The sequence below is a fragment of the Camelina sativa genome, chromosome 4, assembly GCF_030686135.1.
Source record: "Camelina sativa cultivar CO46 ecotype springtype chromosome 4, ASM3068613v1".
NCBI lineage: Eukaryota > Viridiplantae > Streptophyta > Magnoliopsida > Brassicales > Brassicaceae > Camelina > Camelina sativa.
Window position 1 is genome coordinate 5,051,147 of NC_141883.1, and position 24,025 is coordinate 5,075,171.

The 24,025-nt window shown below is 37.2% G+C and overlaps 3 protein-coding genes across 3 annotated transcripts; 1 reads left to right on the forward strand and 2 right to left on the reverse strand.

Moving 5' to 3' along the window:
* Positions 1-1,323: 1,323 nt before the first annotated feature.
* Positions 1,324-2,364, reverse strand: LOC104779862 (RAF-like serine/threonine-protein kinase PRAF). Its single transcript, XM_010504276.3, has 2 exons — positions 2,118-2,364; positions 1,324-2,001 (listed from the first exon to the last, which is right to left on the reverse strand). The coding sequence occupies exons 1-2, from the start codon at positions 2,260-2,262 to the stop codon at positions 1,547-1,549; spliced, it is 600 nt and encodes a 199-aa protein (XP_010502578.2). The 5' UTR covers positions 2,263-2,364; the 3' UTR covers positions 1,324-1,546.
* A 450-nt stretch (positions 2,365-2,814) lies between these two features.
* Positions 2,815-3,838, reverse strand: LOC147945414 (uncharacterized). The gene is made up of 3 exons (XM_087509240.1): positions 3,429-3,838; positions 3,053-3,344; positions 2,815-2,826 (listed from the first exon to the last, which is right to left on the reverse strand). The coding sequence occupies exons 1-3, from the start codon at positions 3,836-3,838 to the stop codon at positions 2,815-2,817; spliced, it is 714 nt and encodes a 237-aa protein (XP_087365366.1).
* A 12,170-nt stretch (positions 3,839-16,008) lies between these two features.
* LOC147945415 (uncharacterized) lies at positions 16,009-18,190 on the forward strand. Its single transcript, XM_087509241.1, has 2 exons — positions 16,009-16,024; positions 16,143-18,190. Exons 1-2 carry the CDS (start codon positions 16,009-16,011, stop codon positions 18,188-18,190), a joined length of 2,064 nt encoding a protein of 687 aa, XP_087365367.1.
* The last annotated feature ends 5,835 nt before the right edge of the window (positions 18,191-24,025 follow it).

Genomic DNA, 24,025 nt, shown 5'->3' on the forward strand with positions numbered 1-24,025 from the left:
ACATTGTTCTTTACTAAAATTCAATATGCACGTAAGGTTTTTTTTTTACTCACCTAATAGTCAGAAAGGAACAAAGCTTATTAATGCTTGTTTCCAAAGTCAAATATCGGGTTAATCCGACCCACAAGTTCCGGAACTACAAAGAAAGAAGATTCAACTCAACTTCTATGATCCTCTTGCTTTCACCAACAGTTTTCTTTTTCAGTTTGGTTGTGAATGAGCAAATCTTTAGTTTATAATCCAAACGTAAGTCAAATGAACTTGGACCCAAAAAAAGCTATAGAATCATAACCCCAATGACTTTCCTAACTACTAAGAGAAAAATAGAAGTTATGAGATGGGCTTTCACGTCATCGTTAGATCAATTAACATAAGCAACCAATTTCTTAGGAGAAATGATTGATGGCCTAAAAATGCCTAATTTCGTGTTACACCGCCTAATTCCTCTAGTGAATCATCATCATAGTCCCCTATAATATATACGTCCACCACCTAATTTTGTGAGTTTCAAATATCTGAAAAAATCAAAACTCACGTCCCTTTTACACAACTAGAGTTTTCGTTTTCCACAGTCCAAAGACCTCAATATTTTGTTTTTTATGGATATAAATCGTAACCTGGTGTCTTCTCCTCCCCCACCCAAACTCAATTTTATGTCTTGAAAGTGTTTATTATATATGTATGTACTTCTCCAACACCAGCTGTATTTTCGGACCCCATTATGATATTAAATCGAATCTTATCATCATCACTATCATCTTTTCTTCTTTTATTCCCAACATTAATTCTTAAAATTTTAATTTTCTTTTGTCTTTTTTTCCCACAATTTCTCCAAGCTTATCCCATTTCGAATTTCCCCTACCAAAAAGAAAAACCCATCAAAATTAATCAGTAAAAAACATACACACATCATAGTCTAATGTGAAAAACTGAACCGAGTACCATAATCAAGAGAAGTCGATCACGCCTTGCTCAATTTGATAAAGGATTCGGCTAATTTACCTGCAAACGACAAAAAGTGATAATGAACGTTGTTAGTTAGTTCAACATAAACTTAATATAACCTTAAATAAAAGAATTTCAAAATATGAAAAAAAATAATAATAATAAAAATAAACGGAAACAGACTGCGATAATAACGCCGGCAAAACGGTAACCAAAACAAAACAGAACAATGTAACGGACGAGTAGATAAGGTATGGGTGACACGTGGTGGACTGGTTCGGTTAACGTTGACGGCGAAATTCAGACGGAGTGACGGTAAGATAAACGGAAAAAGAAAAAAAAAGAAAAAGAAGGAAGGAATTAAACAAACTCACCCAATTCATCATCATCATCACCAACAAAAACTAAAAAGCTTTGGGATGATTGATTTCATTAATGGCGACGGTCAGATCACGAACACGTACACACCCTTCTATTGTATCTCTCTCGTTCTTTTACATTTTCATTTTATAAAAAAAAACGAAGAAGATATAGTTCCAATTTTTTTTTTTATAAATTGTATATTCCCATGATTCCTTCACATCTTTTTTTTTCGGGGATGTTATTGCCAGTGGTTGCCGTTGTGAACAAGGTAGATATTTCTCGAATTACGGTGTACATAACAACCGTAGCACGGATTCTTCACCGCCGTCGTCAACCTCGGTGGCGACGGAGGAAGCGGCGGTTTACACAGCGACGGAGATCTAGGACTTGATGAAGAAGATGAAGTAGTAGAAGATGATGACGTCGTAGTGGTGGTTGAAAATGAAGGTAACGCTAACGAAGGAGGAGCGATCGTTGATGTTTCTTTAGATCCGGCGGCGGATTTTGGTGGATTTAAAAAGACTCTGATCTTCATCGGAGAAGACGAGGAGAGGAGATCGTACTCCTCGATTAGATTCGTTAGATCTTCGTCGGAAGTAATCGAGACGAGCGCGTCGAGATCTTCAGTCGGGAGCTGACACCGGATCGTTACGGTTGTAGATCCGCACATCTCCGCCATCTTCGACGCTAGCTCTGTTAACACGCATCACACGCGCCGCCTCAAAAACCGATTTCGATTTTTTTTTTTTTTTGGAAAATCAAAAATTAACAAACCGGAAAAAATGAGATCGGGGGAGTGGGAAACTAACCGGAGAATGAGATGGAGCGAGGAACGGCGAGGACGCGAGTGTGACCGCCGTTGTAACAGAGCTTGCCGTCGGGGTAACGAGGTAGAATCTTTCCGCCGTAGCTACAAAGGAATTTGATTGTTGAGTTCGACGAAGATGTAACCATAACTGTTTAGAGAGAGAAGAAGAGAGAGAGTTGAAGAAGGAAGGAAGAAGGATCTAGAAGATTGGATTGTTGTGAGCAAGCCAAGTGAAGAGTAACGTTAAGAGCGTATTTATAGCGATTTCATTCATCGAATCGAATTAACAAAAGAGAGAGAGAGATAGTGAAGGGTAGGATCGTCATTTGGTGGACCCGTTAAGTTACGTAAGCAATAGTCTTCTTTATTTTATTTTTCTTTAATGAAAAAAAACCGTAACAGATAACAAGATTTATGATGAGTTTTTTTTTTTGTTTTTTTCTTTTAACGTTTTGTAAAGTGTACTATGAATGAATACTATACAATATACATTAGTCACTCATTTCATCCAACCATTTAAAATTTATATGTTTTTCTTTTTAAATTGGCCTTTGTTTTCTAAACTTTTTTGATACCAAAACGTATAATTTTTTTATTGGAAAATCACAAAACAAAAGTTTACTCAAACTCAAATTTATCCTACAAAAATTTGCACAAAAACATAAACATTTTACCAAACAAAGTTTGCAAAACATATATTAAAGATTAGCCTACAAAAATTTACACAACAAATGTTTGAACAGTCTACAAAAGTTTTAATTGAGCTTTATTTTTATTTTTGAATCTAATGTTAAATTATATTCAAAGAAAAAATAAACGTGTTATAAAGGTGGTCTTAACATTTTCAAAAAAAAAAATTAAAGAACATGCTTAATAAAGTCTTGCTCCAAACCAAACTTGGATACTATGACCTCCACCCTCTCTTGTTGTACTCACCTGATTACAAACGTTCTTATCTATGAGTTTGACTAGGCGTTCCACTGTCGAAGGTTGCTCACCGTGACATCGGTCGTTCCTTTCTCTCCATATTGAGTGAATGGTGTTCTGAAAAGCATATCCCACTAGGAATCGTGTTGTCTTGTCCAATGTATTGCCTGCTAGTAGAACCATGACCTCCTTCCAGTGTGTAAAGTATTTATCCGAGAGTAACCTTTTAACGAGCGCCTCCCACACTTGTTGTGAGAACTGACAAGTGAAGAATAGATTCTCTCTAGTCTCCATAGAATTCCTGCAAAAGATGCAACTTGTGAGTGCATTAGGATTTCATTTATGGATTCTTTCTCCCGTTGCTATCCTGTTTTTTACCACCAACCAAGTGATGAACGCATATTTAGGTGTGGTATTGGGAAACCAGATGGCTCGATAGTTCTCCATTGTGGGTTTAGCTGCGTGTATATGGTGCCAAGTAGCTTTCGTTGTGAACTGGTTGCGGTAATGGTTGTTCTGACCTTTCCATAGAGCAACATCTTGTTCTCCAGTAGCCCGTGTGGACTGAAAGTTCTGTATCTCCTCTTCAACCAAATTAAGAAGAACCGATCGATGTTGTCGCGGTCTAGTCATAGCCATAACTTCGGCCAGAGTGCTCGAAGATGGTATGCCCATAGTTATACAACCTCTTTCTCCTAGAGACTCATAAAGACGACCCAGGGAGGACCAGTCATCAAACCAGAAGGATGTATTTTCTCCATTATGCGCTTCCACTCTATGAAACTGTTTAGCCATCTCTTTAAATTTCAAAAGTTTCTTCCAAATCCATGATCCACTTGTGGAACTAGCTTTATCTGTCCAGATAGATCCGCTACGAATGAGGTAGTGTTTTACCCAATTTATCCATAATGAATCTTTTGCAGAGAGTAGTCTCCATATCAGCTTGAGAACAGACACCTTATTTGCTTCTTCTATTGAGCGAAGGCCTAAAACACCTTCACTATTTGGAAGACAGACCTTAGACCAAGCAACCTTTTTTTTTTGGCATTCAATGAAGGACCGGACCATAGAAATGCAGAACACAACTGATCAATCTCTCTGATGCAGGCTTTTGGTAATCGAAAGGCTCAAATCCAAAAGTTTGTGATGCTTATGATGACCGAACAGATGAGTTGGAGCCTCCCCGCGAAGGAGAGCACCCTTGCGGTCCATGAACCGATCTTCATGCGTATAATCAGCAGAAGACATTCTTTTTGGTAGCAGTGGTAACCAGAGATATCGCACCGGCATGGAACCATATTCGAAAGGGAAGTGCTGTAGTATGTCCTCTCTATCCTCCATCGTAACACCAGTCGTGTAAATTGTTGATTTTTCTATACTGACTTTGAGATCCGAATGAGCAGCAAAATCATCAAAAACCTGCAGAACACCGGTTATAGATGACCTTGTCCCATCCACAAAGACTAGTAAATCGTCTGCAAAGTATAGGTGGGTGAGCTTCATGTGTTTACAGTGAGGGTGGTAGCCAAATACGTTGTTTCCTGCAGCCTTGTCCAATTTATGAGAGAGGACGTTCATACATATAACAAACAGATAAAGACTGAGTGAGCAGCCTTGACGAAGACCTCGCTTGCTATTGAAATAGCCGGCTAATTCTCCATTAACCTGGACAGAGAATGATGCAGGGTAGCTTTGTTTTTAAACCTTCTGTGATACATAAAAGTATATTTTTTAGACTTACTCATTTACAAAAAAAAGCTTTGGAATGTATACTTAATCATAGATTAGTACTTCTCAATTAAGTAAAGTATTCTTCCTTGTACCTTATTATTGTTACTACTAAGCCCTCTAACATAAATGGGTTTGGTATTTTGAATAGTGACTAAACCCTAGTATGATTCAATACATTTATGGTGAATGGTGGAACGGTGACAAAATTTTCTTCAATGGCATCGCAAAACACAATTGTGGTTGGGAATTTGTCTACGAAGCACACCAGTACAATGTTTTGTAACATTTTCTCGGTTTGGGACTATTGTCGATTGTCGGATATCTGTTAATACACACTTGTGTTGTATTTCTTATTTCAGAGAAGAAGTAGCCGTTATGCTAGAGCGGACAATGAGATTTTTTCGCTTGGTAGAATTTAAAATTTCTAGATGAACTCCCATCTAACCTAAGACTCAGTTACGAGGTGGACAAGGCAATATCCCTTTCTAGAGAGCTGCAAAAAAATGAATACTAATATACAATACATTAGCCATTTCATCAAACCATTTAAAATTTATATGTTTTCCTATTTAAGTTGGCTTTTATTTTAAAACCTTTTTTGATACCAGAAGGTCCAGAACGTATAATTTTTTATTAGAAAATCACAAAGAAAAAGTCTATTCGAACTGAAACTTATCCTACACAAAACATAACAGAGATTTTCAAAAATACCTCTTTTCTTAAGTCATTTTTAAAAAAATACCATTTCACGTTGTCTATTTTCAAAAATACCACTTTTCTATGTATAAAATAACTAAACTCTAAGGCGTAGACTCCAAATACTAAACTCTACCCCCTCAAAACTATATCCTAAATATAAAATAGAGAACCTAAACCTAAAAAAAATTCTAAAAAATATTTTAACATATTGTAATTGTGTAAAATAAGATAAAAATAAAAATATTCAAAAAGGGAGTACTTTTTAAAATGAGTATCACAAAAAAAGTATTTCTACCAAAAAGTTATTGAGCTTTGTTTTACAACCTTCCCTGACACATGAAGTATATTTTTTAGACTTACTCTTTTACAAAATTTTCACTTTTATTTAAACCCAACCAAATATAACAGTTAAGAAAAAATACTTTAGAAATATAAATACAAACATAAAAGATTTATAGCAACATTAATTGCTTTAACTATACAATAATTTGATTTTCATAGTTGAGATTTACCAAATATTCATCAAGCTCAATTGATAAATGATGATTATCGAAATACTAGTTTGTCTTGCAAATTTTGTTCTTGGAATAAAACATTTCTCCAAATTTATATATACGGTTTTATTTATTTTTACCTCCATCTCTTGAATTTTAGTAAAACATTTTCTTGTGCCGCAATCATTAGTACAACTACAATGTGTTTACTAAAAATTATTACAAAATTAACAATTTGTAATATATTATTAAAAAATTTATATTTCTACTTTCAAATATCATCAATATGATTACAAAAACATATATATATATATATATGTATAAAAATATATAATAATAATAATTATAATGATTTATAAAAAATAATACTAACTTTTAAATGTTAAAAACATACAATATGCAATATATAAATATGAGTGAAACACTGAAGAATGTACAACACTCTCAGGAAAGATTGAGAAATTTTAGTCTGCATCTAAGGATCAGTTGATACCTTACCGTAGATAAATCATTGATGAAAAAAGGTAAAATGTTGTTTGCATATACATCGACAATATTAGTAAAAACTATTAAACTACATATTATTATTTATTATTGATGATTTTCAAAATAAGAAATTTTGAGAAATGCCCTTTTTATATATTTTTCCATTGGAGGTTATGTCCCATTATTCGTATAATAAATACATAAATTTGGGAAAACAACAAGACTTCACAAATTACATTCACATAGAATAATATTTTAAATTACATTAATGTACGAAAAAGTAGTTATATTTTTAGAGAAATAATTTAACTTTGGTTTTATATTGGATTATTTTAGATTTAGTAAGAATATATATAAATAATCCTTAACCAAAGTCATTTTGCTGGGTTAGAGTATGTTTATGGTGATCGGTTGTGTCTTATATTTTACATATATTCAATTTGTTTTAAAAGATAATGAATATATATGGTTGATTATTTAGTTAGAGGAATGGTTAAATTTTAGTGGTGAGTAATATGTTTGTTTGTCTTTGAACTATATATTCATCATCAAAATTTACTTAAAGCTAAATTCTATGACAGATTCCATTAATATGATGGTTCTCTGTACTCTGAAATTCTTTTTCTTTGGAATATATTATGTAGTGAAAGTATCGGGTTCGACCAAAAATAATAGCTAAACAAGATGAGACATTGAGAATTCTTAAAAACATGTTTTCGGATTTGCTTCTCTTTTAGTTTGGTTAGACTTCGGTTTGATTAGTTTGCTAAAAAGCCTAATATACATACTTAGTTTCGTGTGGTTAAACGCCACTTCTAGCTTCAACTAGTGGACATTGTTCCCAAGTCCCAACTGTTGTGAACAAAATTGACAAAGATATACCAAAAAAAAGAAAAAAAAATGAAACAAAGAGAGAATAATTGGGACCCGTTTATCACGTGGGACACACATGGAGATGGTCCATAGGACTTTGCATGGCCGCAATGCAAAAACCCATTCAACTATTCACGTATTTGTGATGGTAGATAATTTTATAGATAGTGAGTACCATACACATTACACATCAATACATAATTTTGTTTTGAAACTTTAAGTGTTTAATTAAGACCATTATTAAAATTTCTAACTAACCCCGTAGCCATTTTAATTCACAAATATTATATATGATGAAAAGTGTTCAAATTTTTTAATTGTTTATGCTGTATGCTAATCTCCAACTAGCTATAGACATAATTTATATAAAGATAATATTAAAGGTGGATAACAAAAGAAAAGAGATAAACATTAAAGTGAAAAAACATATTCAAGGTTACATCAACATTGTCCAATGATGTCATGTATACACACAGACCCATCAAAAAAAATATGAAAAATGCAAAATCGAATATTCTTTTGTAAATATGCTCTTGTTTTCCCTACAATACATACATATATATATATATATATATATATAATTAGTAGATATATATATATATATATATATATACATATTTTTATGTATGACAAAAATTTGGAAATGATAACGATTATCTTGTGTACACCTGCGTGTGTTGTGTATCAGTATGGCCCGATCTCTATGTCCAATTATTTTAGTGGTCCTACTCTTTTTTTATTTTTTTTTATTTTGTTAAACGGTATTCAAATTGAAAAACAGAGATATAAAATGTTTACAGGGCTAGAGAGCCCAATACTGGAAGCCCAATTAAATATAATCGATTACAAAATATCCATTGAGAAGAAACCAAAAATGAACCAGAAGTGAACCATGATAGTTACGATTGAACCAAAAGAAAACGGGTGGCAATTAAACCGTTTCAAACCACCTTTGTCTTTTTCCATTGAATGTGAGAGATGACTCTTCGGTGAGATCGCAAAAGGTCGAGAGATTAGGGTTTTGTAACATTCCTTTCAGTTGTGCGATCCAGCGAACCAGAGGCCAAGCAGAGTGGAGGTGAGAGTTGGGTTGGAATCACGGAAGCTAAGGGCTTTGTTTCGCACAAGCTGATCAACCTGATGGAGGAGATGATCAGCTGGCTTAAAACAGTTTCGATGCAACCTGTGATTCCGTTCAGTCCAAAGGAAGTATATCAGTGCCTGCCAGGCGATTAGTAGGAGTTTCCTTGCTTCACGGGAGCCTTTGTAGTTGATGAGACCGTTCATTGTTCCAGTCCAGGAAGGTGCAGAGTTATGGTTGCAGCGGCGAGAGATCTTGCTCCATAGCGACCAGCTGTATGGGCAGTTGAAGAAAAGATGATCACGGCTTTCAGATCCAATCGCGCAGAGTAAACAGCGGGAGTCAACCTGCAATCCCCATTGCAAAAGTCGGTCACGAGTTGGGCACCTGTTCAATACAACCAACCAAGTTAAAAAATTGTGTTTGGGGATTCCTCCGGAGGTCCAAACAATCTTATGCCACGGCACCAAAGGCAACTCTTCACCTAGCGCTGAACAGATCCTACCGGTTGAGTGACTGTCCTTCACTCGATCATTAATCCACCAGGTATGAGAGTCTTCTTCCTCCGTTAGTTGTAGAGCCGATAATTCAGCTTGATAACTAACTTGGGCCTCCGACCTTGCAGGTGGTAATCTCCAGTTCCCTCTTCTCCATAGATCCGCCAGGACTGCACTTTTGGGAATACCTATAGACAGATCCCCACTCAAGGAGTCGCTCATTCGCCCTAGCTTACACCAACGATCTGACCAGAAGCGACACTTTCGTCCATTTCCTAGCTTCACCATTATCCAAGGGTAAGCTTCTTCTCTTATCTTTAAAAGTTTTTTCGCTATCCAAGAGTGCTGGCTATTTGGTTTCCTGACCCAGAAATTGCTCAAGTTACCAGCAAGGACAGCTTCTTTGAACCAAGCTACCCAAATCGACCCATATCTAAAGAAAAGCAGCCAGATAAGTTTAACTAGACAAGCCTTGTTCCACTTTTTTAGATCTCGTATGCCTAACCCTCCTTCTGATTTTGCAGTGACAACCGTGCTCCAAGCAACTCACGCTGAATGGTGTCCCTCAAGGCAACCCTTCCATAAGAACATTCCACAAAGAGAGTTCAAAGTGTCGATACATTTCTTTGGCAGCACCAATGCAGAGCACCAGAAATTTGTGATACCAGCTATGACAGTATTTAGCATTTGCAACCGGCCTGCAAAAGAGAGAGTTCTGGTCGACCAGCTATTGAGTTTTGTTTTCACACGCTGAATGAGAGGAGCACAGTCAAGCAGCGTAAGTTTTTTGGTGCATAGAGGAATACCCAAATAGCGTATAGGGAGTTGGCCATGAGCAATGCATGATGCTGCCTTGATTTGATCAATTTCAGGCTGATGCAGTCCGAATGCAAAGAAACTTGTTTTGGGGAGACTGATCGCAAGTCCTGAGGCCTCTTCGAATGATTTTAGTACTTGGAGGACACTTAGTACAGAAGAAAGGGATCCATCAGTAAAAATTAAAAGGTCATCAGCAAAGCACAGGTGCGTGAGTTTTAACCTCTGACATTTGTAGTGATATTTGAATTTACCCTCCTCAGCTGCTTTATCTAACATGACTGATAAACAATTCATGACAAGGACAAAGAGGTAGGGTGAGAGTGGATCTCCCTGTCGCAAACCTCTACATCCTTTAAAGTAGCCGTGTACAGACCCATTGAAGCCCACAGAAAAAGACGGAGTACAGACACACGCTTTTAGCCACCTTAGGTAAAGTCCAGGGACTTCTATTCCTCGCAAACAACCGAATATAAATTCCCATCCAACCGTATCAAACGCTTTTGCAATGTCTACTTTGATAGTGATACGCTTAGGTCCTTTTTCTTTTTGATATCCATTGACCAAGTCTGCAGCTAACAGTGTATTCTCAACTAACAACCTTCCTTTAATGAATGCAGTTTGGTTCTTTTGAATCAGGTCAGGGAGAACATGCTTCAACCTTGAGACAAGGAGCTTTGAGATGACTTTATAAAGGGTATTCAAGCAGGATATGGGTCTGAAGTCCGAGATAAGAGAAGCACCAGGGGACTTGGGAATCAGGGCTAGGATAGTTGCATTTACAGCCGCCGGGAGGAAAGCTGAATGAAAGAACTGCATAATGCTACCAGTAACATCCGAGCCAAGAATTTCCCAAGCAGTCTTGTAGAAATTTGAGGTGAACCCATCAGGGCCTGGAGCCTTATTCCCATTAATTTTAAACATTACTCTCTTAATCTCTTCTGATGTGGGAAGCTTTATCATTGTTTGTTTCAGCTCAGGGGAACAACGGTATTGGATAATACTTTGAAGCCAGTTAAGAGAGACAGCGATTGGTGGCAGAGAGTGGGGACCAAGAATGGATTGGAAGTGTGCTACTGCTATTCGACTCATTTCTAGAGGGTCATCCACCATAGTGCCTGAAGTCGAGGAGAAGGATCTTATGGCATTGAAGGCGTTTCTGGTTAAAGTCACTCGATGAAAGTAAGATGTGTTCAAGTCCCCTTCTTTTAACCAGTTGATACGAGATCTTTGTTTGAAATAGGCTTCTTCAATCTTTCTGAGGAATTCCCATCGAGTGTGAAGAGCACGTTCTTGTTGGAATAGGGCAGAAGAAGGTGTGGCCATCTCTTGTACCTGCACATTGTTTAATAAAAGGTTAGCCTCTCGCACTTGAGTCTGAATATCCGAAAAATTATCTCTGGAAAGTGTTTTAATATCTCGCTTTATTGTTTTCTGTTTAGCACTCAAAACAGCTAAACTTGTTTCCAAGGGATGTAAAGTTCCAGCCAAGATCCATGCAGTCTCAATCGTTTGGAGGAATTGGGGATGAGAGGTTAGGAAGTTAAAGAATTTGAAAGGTTTGGTGCCAGCACACGGGAGGGAGGTTTCCAGGTTGAGAAGACAAGGCGAATGATCAGAAACTTCAGAAGCCAGGAAGGAAGCCACACTATTGGGGTATAAAGCTAGCCAATGGTTGTTAACTAGCAGTCGATCTAGTTTTTTTGCTATAGGGTTTGAGGGATTTTTATTGGACCAGGTGAAGAAGGGACCTTGATGACGGAGATCAAACAGCTCCATTTGCAGGAGGCAATCGCGAAGTTCTATCATACGCGAGGACCAGTGATCAACATTCGGGTTTGAGTGCTCAGCTGGATGGATGATTTGGTTGAAATCCCCTCCAAGAAGCCAAGGTTGTGAATCCAACTGGAGTCTTTGTTGAAGGTTGATCAACTCACACCAGAGGTCAATTCGTTCGTCTCCTAAGTTAGGAGCATATAGAGCTGTGATGATAAATCTATGCCCTCCCTGAATTGTGACTTCAGTGGTTATCATATGCCTCGATTGATGAAGAACCATAATATTGGCAGGAGATTTCCACACGATGATTACTCTACCATCCGGATCAGAAGCATGGTTAGAGACAAATTGCCAACCAAGACAGGTAAGGTTCATAACTCTGTTCAAATTTGGTTCCTTGATATGGGTTTCTAAGATAGCACCAAAAAGAGGCTTATGGGTTTCAAGCCAGTTAGAAAAAGGTCGATGTTTATCCAGATCGTTTAGACCTCGGATGTTCCAAAAAAATGGTTGTATATACATGGTTAAGGGTTAGGGGTGGATTTAGGAGCGGTGAGGAGTCTCCCCCATGGGGGGGGGATGAGACACCACAGATAGAGAAGGGGTAGTTTTTGCAGGTTCCAGCGGGGGTGAGGAAACAATGGAAGGGTTAGGGGAGGGGGTGGGATGCGGATTAGATGAAGTTGTGGAGGAAGGTGGAGGGGGTGGGTTTATATGGTAGACTGGTTCAGCAAGGACTTCAAAAGGGTTGGAGACAGTTGCCTTTGACAGAGGCAAGGGTGAGGTGGAAATATCCATTGGTGCAGGAGAAGAATTTTTAGAAGGCTGGATTGAGGCAGTTTTTGATGGAGTGACATTGTTGTTGTGGTTTGTCAGGGCTGAGGGAGTCTTTGCAGGGTCACTGGAACAACCCGCCATATCAACCGCCGCAGGAGCAGTAGTAGTGGGAGAAGTAACCGCATGTTCTTTACCCTTTATAGAAGGATCATTACTTCTTCTATTTGACGCTGGTTTTGGATTTTGTGCAGGAGTCCAGGTTGGGGCAACACTAGGGCAGTAACGAACAACATGTCCGATCCCCTTACAATGAGAGCATGTGGGAGGGATCCAAGGGTATTCGACTGCAATGGTGATGACTTCACCATTTGATCGTTCAATTTCAACCGAAGAAGGTAATGGTTGATTTAGGTTCCTTTCCACCTTAACATGTGCTTCAGAGATACTGACCAAGTTGCGTGTGAATTCATCCATTTCTTTTGGTTCACCAACCAGGCCCGCCACTAGACTTATCCCTTTTTGGTGCATTAGGTCGAAGGGCATGCCTTTAAGATGTGCCCAAATGGGGATAGCATCCAAGTCAGTTTTTGCACCACCAGTAGAGTCCCACTGAGCAACAAGGAACATACATTCTCCTATATACCATAGCTTCTTCTAGAGGACCTTGGTTCGAATATACTCATTTGGTAGCCTTACTAGCATGGAGTTATTGGCGTGATTCAAATGCACCTCAAGCCGTTGTCCGCGTCTCCACATGTGACTGAGGACGCTCTGGATATGCTTGTAAGTTGGAAGTCTTCCTTTAAACCTACCTATGATAAAGTCTTTATCAATTTGTGCTCCTTCTTCGAACACTGAGTCTGGGATGACAATTCTAGGTTTCCCTTCAGAGGAGTAAGTAGGAGGAGCAAGTCGCTGAAGCGATCTGTCGGAGACCTTTTTAAGCTTCTGGGCCATCGTTACAGGCTCTGGGAGGGCAGTAGAAGGAGGATGAAGATGAGTTGGAGCAGAAAAAGGTTGTAGTGGAGGTTTTAGATGAGTTGGGGCAGAAGAAAGGGGAGGGTTCTGTAGTTGAGCTTCAGGAGAGGGTTCAGGAGAGGATTCAAGAGAGGGTTCTGGCGAGGGTTCTGTTTGCGAAAGGAGGGTGGGGATAATCGAGTGTAGACTTGGGAGCAAGGGTGGGAGGGAAGTAGGGGAACAGTTAGTTTGGATAGTAACTGAATCAGCTTGGGGAGATCCAGATCCAGTTCCGGAGGTGCTTACTGAAGAAGGTTCGAAAGCTTGGTGAGGCTTCATGGAGATTGGAGAGGCTGTTAGTGATTTTTCTTGACCAATTACTCGTCGAGTAACCTTTGGCAGAGGTCGTGGTAATAGGCCATCAGTTTGAGCTGCAACCTTGAAAGGTACTGTAGCACTGTTACTAGATCTAGGGTTGAGTTTCAAAGTTTGATTGTAAATGTCAAGGAGGGCTTGAGCCTGGGGGTTCACCACCACAGGAGTTGATTTATGTTGGACAGGGAGCGCTAGGACCACTCTCTCAGGCTCAATGCAAACATTTTGAGGAGAGTATTGGAGGGGAGATTGAGAAGAGGGAAAAATAGAATTTGGGGAAAGGGGAGGAAAGTCAGACAGAGAAGAAAAGGGATTGGAATCAAGAGGGTAGGGGGGAAAAGGAGGGGGACGATTGGGACTGGCTTCAGCCATAGCTGAATCAGGGTGTTGGCTGGAATTTCGATCTTCCGAAGTTAGTTTCAAGTCGTCCTACTCTTTTCTGTAAGGAAATTAACTATAAACATATACCAATATATCTTTAGGTTTTATAGTTTTGATACCGATATATAAAAATAGTACGTATATGATCGCAAGTTTTCGTGTGGTCATGCCTACTGAATTATAAAAATATACCATGATCATGACTTCATGATTACATGTAAGTTAGAGTTAACACCAATGACCAAACTAACGAGTTTAGATGTTAACAACAAGATTTTAAAATAGGATGCATGATCATGTCTTTTGATTATAGACAGTCTGGTTCTTTTGTTATTGACGAACAGTTCGTCTCTCCGTGTCCATAATATTCAACATATATACCACTTCAGAATGCTATTAGTTTTTAATTCTTTTGCTAAAACTTCTGATTTTAGAAACAAGTGTTACAACAGAAAGATTAAAGGTGCCTTCAACTACAACTTCGACATGTTATATGTACAATATACTTAGTAAGTTAGTTTAGTAGTAATAGTATTGTACTTGTTTTCTGGATTATGACTAATTAAAACCGTCGTCAAAAACTAAATTTAATGATAAAACCCTATGTTATATAGTGTTTGACGACCAAATTTTTTTTCAAAACTCTTGTAATATACTTCGTTTTCTATTTTTATCCAAAAACTGACGAAATTTTTCAAAACCGTATCCATATTTTATTAATTCCCATTTCATTATCAATGACTATATGTTAAATAATGTCTCTTGCTTTATCTCTACACTTTTGCAATTATATGTGCGTATTCGTATGGCGTATTAGGTTATCCACACACTATGTGTATGGATGTAATAACTGATTAGAATGTACAAATTTTAAATTGTTTTAACAAAATTGGATTTAGAAGATAATACATCAACTAATAGCTAGCGTTATAATTTTTTTGAGACTCCCTCACTTTTTTTTTCATAAACACTATAGCGACTAGGAATCCTAGTCACTCAATCGATCTCCTAGAAATGTGATGGGTGTTCATGACAAATACAACATAAAATATTATTTACGATTGATTGAAAAACTATGGTTACTTTACTCTTCTCTATATTCACCGACATAAAATCTATATAAATATAGGACCAAACTCTATAATACCCTTGCAATCAAAAGTTTATTTATTAATACCCTTTTGTGGTCTAAGTACCCTTTGACAAAGGGTTGACCAACATATCTCATTTTTACCCCTAACCTTTTATTTAATAAATCATAAAATTTTAAAAAGAAAAACATGTGAACCCCATCAATTTTTCTCCACCAATCCGATTCCTTCTCTCTCCCCTCTCTCTCCCCTCTTTCTCCCGATCTCGTCCCCGCTCCCCCATTGTTGCTTCTCTCCCCTTCCAATCGATACAAATCGAGTCCATAGAAATCGATTTGATTCCAAACGAAAGCAAAAGATTGGGATTGAAGCAAACAGCAAAGCAAAGCAGAAGATTCATGTGATATTCTTACATTTATTTACTAATGCAATTAGGGTTCTTGAGGTTCATCCTAAAGCAATTAGGATATATACCTTGAATGCTCATTCAATTTATTCTCATTTGTATTAGTGTCGAAATGGGTCGCATACTAAGTGGATTGTAACACTTCATTCGAACTGAATCGTAAAAATATTCCGAAATAAATAGTGATTTTGTGGAGTCGATGTAGTACAACTGGTAGACTAGGTATAACTGATACGGGTACAACTGGTAATAGTTTGGTACAACTTAAACGGGTACAACTGATACAATTTTGGTACAACTTGGTAATACTATTTACACGACAGAGGTTCCAATGTGAGTTTTTTATTTTATTTCAGGCACAATGAATAATAATCGTCGGATAATCATCGTTTTTGATTACGGTGGATATTATGCAACAAGGGAAAATGAACTAAGATGGATTTCAAGAGAAAAAGTTCATCAATCTTTTAGAATGGAGACATCTATTGAAGAGGTCAGTTATTCTGCATTGGTGCAGAAAATATGCAGAAAGGCGAAGGTTGATGAAACTATGACTGAGCTGAAATTGAGTTACGTTCCCGAATCAGTGCATCCTAAGAGACCGATACACATACATGATGATGATGATCTGATGTGTTATTTGGAAATGAATCCAGATCAATTCCAAGTTTTGCATGTGGAAGTCGTGAATGATGTTGAAATAAATCAGGGGGATGAGCAAAGTCGAGGGACTGTAGGTTGTTCACTTAATGAGGAGTTGATTTCAAGTAGTAGAGCGACATATGAGAACACGATGTATGAAGGTGAGCCGTCTGAACGTTTTGAGATGATGGAGAATAGTGATGGGAACATGGTTCTTTATCAAGAACAGTCTGAAGAACGAGCAATAGCAGATAACTGTGATATGATTGAAGGTTCTGAGGTCACACCAATTGTAAATCGTGAATGGGAAGATGGTTTGGATTTGACTTTACGTCAAGAATTTGAAAGCAAGCAAGCAGTTAAAGATTTAGTTGAAAAAGCTGCACACAAGAACTGTTTTGAGTTTGTTATTGTGAAGTCGGATACTATGTTGTTTGTGGTTAAATGCTGTGAATTTAAAAGGGGTTTCAAGTGGTCTTTACGAGCTGCGAGGAATGGGAATTCAGACAGTTTCTCGGTCAGAACTTACAACAAGACGCATACGTGCTTGAGGTCAGATACAAGTACAATGAGGAGAAAAAGGAGAGGCACACCACATTTAGTTGCATCAGTTTTGCGTGAAGATTACCCATGTTTGATAGACACTCCAACTCCCAAAAATCTCATCCCTTTGGTTCAATCAAGAGTTGGTGTTAAAGTGTCTTACTCGACCACAAATAGAGGAAAAAAACTAGCTGCATATGATCTTCGCGGTACTCCAGAGGATAGTTTTAAGTTGGTGCATTGTTATATGCACATGCTGCAGACAATGAACTCAGGTACAATTTCATTTGTTGAATTGGATGAAGCACAGAGGTTTAAGTACTTGTTCATCGCCTTGGGAGCGTGCATTGAAGGCTTCAAAGCTATGAGAAAGTTGATCATTGTTGATGCAACAAGTATTAAAAATGTCTATGGTGGAGTACTAATCGTGGCTACAGCTCAAGATCCGGATCATCACCATTATCCGATTGCATTTGGTGTAGTTGATGGTGAGAAAGATACAAGTTGGACCTGGTTTTTCAGCAAATTGAAATCAGTTGTACCAGATTGTCCTGAACTGGTCTTCTGTTCTGATAGAAATCAAAGCCTAATCAAGTCAATAAATACGGTGTACCCGTTATCTCATCATGGGTATTGTATTTATCATTTTTCCCAGAATGTTAAATTGAGCTGCAAAAACGTGAACAAGGATTTAGTTGCGACAAAGTTCATGGAATGTGCTAAGGCTTACACAGAGCCAGAGTTTGAGAAACTCTATGCTGATTTTATCAGAAGGTATCCAGCTGCAAGTACTTATCTTGATAATCATGTAGGACAGAACAAATGGGCTCGATGTTATTTTCCAGGAGCTAGATACAACATAGACACCACTAATACGGTTGAATCTATCAATTGTGTCTTTCGATTTGCAAGGGCATACCCGTTATTACCAATGATTGATGCGATTGTTAGTAAAGTGGCTGAATGGTTTAACAAATACAGGAAGATATCCTTAGAGACTCCAAAAGAGCAGAAACTAGTCCCTTTTGTTGAGACACTGATGCACACAAGGTGTTCTGAAGCAAAGCTCTTACCAGTGACTGAACTAAACAGCTATTTTCTGGAATACAGCGTGACTGGAGTTGATGGTAGTAGTTATGTGGTTGATCTGAGAAGGAAAACGTGCTACTGTAAACAATTTGATATTGACAGATATCCGTGTGTGCATGCAATTGCTGCTGCGATGGAAGCAGCAAGGAACGCCGGTAATGAGATCCAACTGCATGACTTGTGCAGTAAGTACTATTGGATGGAGCAGTGGGCATTGGGGTATTCGAGGACGATATATCCAGTTCCTATCATGTCTATGTGGATGGTCCCTGACGATGTACGTGCTAAGATTTTTCTTCCTAAGTTTTATGTCACAAAAAGAGGAAGAAAACCAACAAAAAGGATTCCATCAGCCGGAGAACATGGACGCAGGAAAAAGAAGAAAAATTCGAGTAGGAGCTGGTTTGATAGTGAGGGTTCTCGGACTTAGTTTCTTATTTGGAGAACTTAGTAAAACTTGTTTTTTCCTCGGTACAACTATTGTCATTTGTGTGTGTTTGTTTTTTGTGGATTATCTTGATAGACATGTTTGCTTATCTTTATGGGAAAACTTATTTCAGTTAAAATTTTATAATTAAAAATAATTAAAAAAATCAAAATAACTATATTATTATTTATAAATTTTCAAATAAAAATAAATATGATATTTGTTAACAACAAAAATATTATATAACTAATTGAAAGAAAGAATTGTCATAACAATTTTCATCATATTCAAGGTTTACCATGAAACACCATATACTTTAAGGGTTCATTTGTCGTTGTAAACCACATATAATTACAAAAGTTTAGGAAATTATCTTTTGAAACATATGATCGCATGAACATGTGTAAATGTATCTCAATTAACCGTAAACCATGTGTGCAACTAAAATTATTGGGTTTTGACATGGTAATTCGGAATTGTACAACTTGTCAAGATCGGTACAATCTGAAAACTTGGAACAACTAGTGCATTTTGGCGGCTACACATGTGTAAATTGGCGGCTACACGTGTGTAAATTGGCGGCTACACGTGTTTTTTATGTGTCCCAAACAAAATTTCAATTTTTGAAAAATTAAAATTGGAGCCAAGTATGCTAGGGCTGGTTTAGGCTCGATTTTGCGATTTCTGGGTCAAAAAAAAAAATCATTTCTCTCCCTCTCTTACGATTTCTGGGTTCCTACAAAAAAAATTCTTCTCTCCCGATTTCTGGGTTTTCGTTTTCGATTTCTGGGTTCATACAAAATCTTCTCTCCCGATTTCGATTTCCCCTCTCCCGATCTCCCGATTTCGATTCCCAAACTCCTCTCTTTCCTAGTTAGGGTTTGCGATTTCTGGGTCATCTCAAATCTTGAAATGAGCTACGATTCTGGAGCATCGAGGACCTCATGTGGCAATTCCTCTAATCGAGTAAGGTTTCCAGGCATCCAAAAAAAATGTCATTGTGGTTCGGCAGTAGTTGAGATAATCTCTCACTCGATCTCAAACCCTTGTCGTCGCTACTACCGTTGTGCGTATGCAGCACAAAGAAAGGTAAATATATTCTAATATTCGTTGATTATCTCTTACATTTATTTACCAATTTATGTCTTATATGTAGCTTGTCAACGACACACATGTATTTAAATGGGTTGATGAGGCATTGGTGGATGAAGTACAACAATTAGATTTTCAAGTGGGTGTCCTCGAAGAAGAAGTTAGACAGCTGAAGATGGATAGGAGCAGAGATATGAAGAAAATTAAGCAGATCTGTTTTCTCGTTTTTTTTGGATGTCTTCTTGTGGTATGTCTCGGAAGATGGTACAACTAAGTAGAACTTGTTCTTGGAAGATGGTACAACTACGTAGTACTTTGTAATAGTACAACTAAGTAAAACTTGTTCTTTGTAATGGTACAACTAAGGATCGTTTGTCTGGTTCCATTTGACGATTGCCGGTAATTTGTCTTGTTCTTGTGTGTTATTTTGTCTGCTTAAACACACAAAGAGTTCACATACTGACTTTAACATTCCAACCAAGTTGTACTTAAAAACATAGAGTTGTACTTAAAAAAACAGAGTTGTACCTAGTTAAACATTCCGAGTACTTAACAAAAAACATAAAAACAACCAAAGAGTTCACATACTGACTCATACAAGATTACATGCTCCTTACTTTTTGGAGTGCTTCTGCCTTGTTATAATAGGACTCCGACTCCTTACGACAACGGAAGGTCCCGTCCCCTTCTTACTTATAATCTTCACCTTTGTACCAAGTTGTTCTCCACTGTCTCCTTCTCTTGTTCTCTTTTTTCTCTCGTATCTCACTGGATCCTTCTCCATTGGATCCTTCTCCACTGGATCCTTCTCCATTGAATCCTTCTCCATTGGATCCTTATCCACTGGATCCTTCTCCCTCTCGGCCTTCTCCTTCTCGGCCTTCTCCCTCTCGGCCTTCTCCTTCTCGGCCTTCTCCCTCTCGGCTTTCTCCCTCTCAGCCTTCTCCTTCTCCGCCTTCTCCTTTTCAGCCTTCTCCTTTTCGGCTTTCTCCCTCTCGGCCTTCTCCTTCTCGGCCTTCTCCCTCTCGGCCTTCTCCTTCTCGGACTTCTCCCTCTCCTATCAACCAATGTTACATAAATAATGAATCTGATAAGTAATTTACATAAATAATGAATATGAATAACTAACCTTAGTTGTACCAAGTTGGTCATATATTTCTTTCAAAGAAAAACCTTTCTTCTTACTTGCTTTAAACTTCATCTTGCACATCCGAGGACAGTTACGGTGTGCATGTGAATCAGAAACGTCTTCTCGGAAGGTGTTCTTTAGCACATGAATTGCTTCAAATGCAAGAAGCTACACACAACACAAGAACATTCAATGTTTAGTTGGATCCAGTTATACTAAGTTGTACATTTTGAAAACTAGTAATTATCTCCAAAGGAATGATGAAACTAGGAAAGACCCACTGTGGACCCACAACTCCATCAAAGTGTCCCATCAAATGAAAGATGTCTTTCATGTTCTTATCAAATGCCATTCGACCCCAAGGGAATGTTCTACACAAATCAAGATCATCCACAGCTCTAAGAAAGAAAGGCTCCACAGAGGGTGCATTCTTTCCACCCTTTTTCTTCCCTATGATGACGCTAGATAAAAAATACAGTACGGCCATCTTCAAACGATCCTTTGAAGGTTTCTTCATCGAAAGTAGCTTCGCTTTGACATCTCCATATTGTATTATTTGTCCACCTTTACATTGCTTCCGAGCAAAATTTAAACTGCCCAAACCATCCTTGAATTTTGGATACTAATGGCAATATAACCCAGAAATGATTGCCATTTCTCTGAGAGAATACCGGATGGGAGTCCCATTAACAATGAACCAGCATTCATTTTTCTTCTCCAAATGCGTTGTGCGAAGCAACAACATCCACATACCCATCAACTTATGATTCGAATCCTTAGGCATATGGAAGAAATGCTTGAACTGTGGGTGCCCTAAGAACCATTCCAACTCCTCTTCCTTTAGATGACCGCCTAATAAGTTTACTGCCTCTGAAATATAACACTTTCCAGACATCTTGAAAGGCTTCGTATAGTGGGAGTAATCAAAGTACATACTCAAACGTTGCATTACATCGGATTCATCCTCAGATTCCTGCAAGACACATATCTAGTTATACCAAGTTTTTCTAAGTTATACCTTTTCTAAGTTATACCAAGTTATACAGTTATACTTTTTAGAACGAATTATTATACGGTTATACCAATATAGGGAGAGATACTTACCGATGAATTCTTATCATTTGACTTCTCAATTGAGTCCGTTTTATCGGAATCACGTTCTGATTCATCTCCACGAGTTGCTTCTTCTTCGAGATCTGCTGGGGGATTCGATTTTTCCACATAGCTTGGGTTCTTTGTACGAACCATTATGATTCTTCCACACATGCACACAAAAAACAACAACCGATTTCAACTTCAACTTCCACTCCAATTCATGAAAAAAATCGACAAAACCCCAAAATTGAAAACCAAATTATCGAAAATCGAAACCCATATTACCCGATTTTGAAAAACAAATAACCAAAATTCGAAAAACCCCAACCTATTTCAACTTACCCAGAATCGAGTTATCCTTAGTTGCACTTGAGGGAGAAGAATAATTAACGGGAATTGAACGAGGGAAAGTGGAGTCGTGAATGAAGGAATTCGAAAGTTGGGTAGTTAAAGGAGAGATCTGATTTCAACTGGATTGTCCGAATTTTGTGGGTTTGGGTGGGTATAAGGTGGTTGGATCTGTAAATAACAAAAATGATATAGGTTTCTTTGTCTTTAACCATATTTTTGATTAAAAATAAATAAATAAATAGTTTGTTATTTTCGCAGGGGATATGAGAATAGAAATTTGATTAGAAGGGTATATTAGATTTTAGTCGACAAATATATTTGTATATTTTTTAAAAAAATAAACCTTTAAAGATGGAAATAAGTATTTATTTTAGATTATTTGGTTTTTTCCTGTTTTGATAAAGATTTTTTTTTTTTTTTTTTTTTTGATTTGCCGATTTCCTCATAATTTTAAGTTCCCTTTCTCACATCCTTCTCATGTATTTGACATCACCCATATCTTGAACATGCAGTGATAAACATTAAAAATATAATAATAATTTTTTTCTTTTTCTTCATGCAACGAATCCGAATAAATAAATACGGTATTTCAAGATCACAAGCTCGCGTGACAACGCTTCGAAGCAAACAAAACCTATAATAGTTTAGAATTTGTGTAATCTAAATATTTTTGTTATTAAAAATGTCTAGAATATAATTACTAATAATAACAAAAACAATAATTAAAAATCACAAGTACGAGTTGGAGTTTAGTGTTAATATATGAGTATGTGGAGTGTTGAGTATTTGAAAAAGAAAGTGATTTATTGATCACTTTTAATTTATAATTTTGGATTTTATAAGAATTTACAGAAATACACAAATGGATACTATAATGCATTATTATACTATAACACAAAAATTTTAAATTTCTTTAGTTTCCTTTTTTCTCAAAAATTTTCCATCAATCGTTTTTCAACGACTTCTTAAACAATAATAAAATTATGCAAAAACAAATGTCATATACGCATTCATACTCTAATAAAATATACAAATCAAGATGATATGGTGTTCCACGGTTTCATAAATTATTCATTGTCTGGTTTCATTTTATAAGTCTGTTAATTTTGGAGGAAAAAAATATAGACCTAAAAAGATAAAAATTCATTGTATTTCACATAATTTAGGGTATTCATTTTATTAATGTACAAGAAAATCTAAATAGTATTTATTTATTTTTGTGTAAATTTTAATTGGGGAGGAATTGACAAAAGGACAAGTAGACACGTATGGTATGGAATAGAGTGATAAAATGGACGAGTTGCTATTTCTGCGGCAGACACGCAAAGTGCCATTGCTTCTCCCATCGAAGAGGATAAGCCCATCTCATCATAAATGTTGGACGTATCTATTATACTCGAGTACCCATATAACATGAAACAAACTCATGACACATAATGTTTAATACTGATTGATGTATTTCCTTTGGATTTAATTTTTTTTGTAGGCACACTTTCATTAATTAAGCCCAAGATGGGCATGAGTTACAAGGTGAAAATGGAGCCCAACAAATTAAAGTTCAATGATAAACCTAATAGTCTAATACAAAACATAGCAAAGCACAAATAAGTCAAGAAAGGGACACGTAGTGGATACGTGTTAATTTAGAAAGTTAGGGTGGAAAAAAACAACTGAATCACGCTGCCTTTCACCGGAGCTGAGTTTCCGATCAGATCCAAAAAAGTCCGGCCGAAAATTTATTTTTTTCGCTACAGGGATCCATCGATCTTCAGCTTTTTGCACCGAATCTCACCACTTTCCTTCTGCGTCTTACTCTGAGTATTACGAAACAAAAAGCCCCATGAATCCTCAGATCTGTGAAGCACCGGAAAACGGGAGATGGTTAGATGTCAGATTAGTCGCAAAACTTTGCTCTCCTAAACTGCTCTTCACCCTCCAAAAAATTCCTCCTATCACGATTCCCAAACATTAAAAGAAACCATCATACACAGCCAATTACGGCCACTAGAAAGGGTATGAGGATTTACTCTCCTCTTGCTTGGAATCGAGCAATCTGATGATCTAAAACTTCTGAATCACCACTCGGCTTTGATCTCTTTAACTTGAAAGAAATCTACCTGGTTCTGCAAAAGGAAAAGAAAACACAAAACTTAGCCAGAAGGGCTAAGAAG

Bases quoted from the DNA above. Each gene is read 5' to 3' on its own strand.
- LOC104779862 (XM_010504276.3), bottom strand. From the start codon at position 2,262: ATGGTTACATCTTCGTCGAACTCAACAATCAAATTCCTTTGTAGCTAC. The intron at 2,002-2,117 runs GTTAGTTTCCCA...GCGTGTTAACAG, and splicing joins TCGCTCCATCTCATTCTCCG to AGCTAGCGTCGAAGATGGCG.
- LOC147945414 (XM_087509240.1), bottom strand. From the start codon at position 3,838: ATGGCTAAACAGTTTCATAGAGTGGAAGCGCATAATGGAGAAAATACA. The intron at 3,345-3,428 runs GTTGGTGGTAAA...CATCTTTTGCAG, and splicing joins AAATATGCGTTCATCACTTG to GAATTCTATGGAGACTAGAG.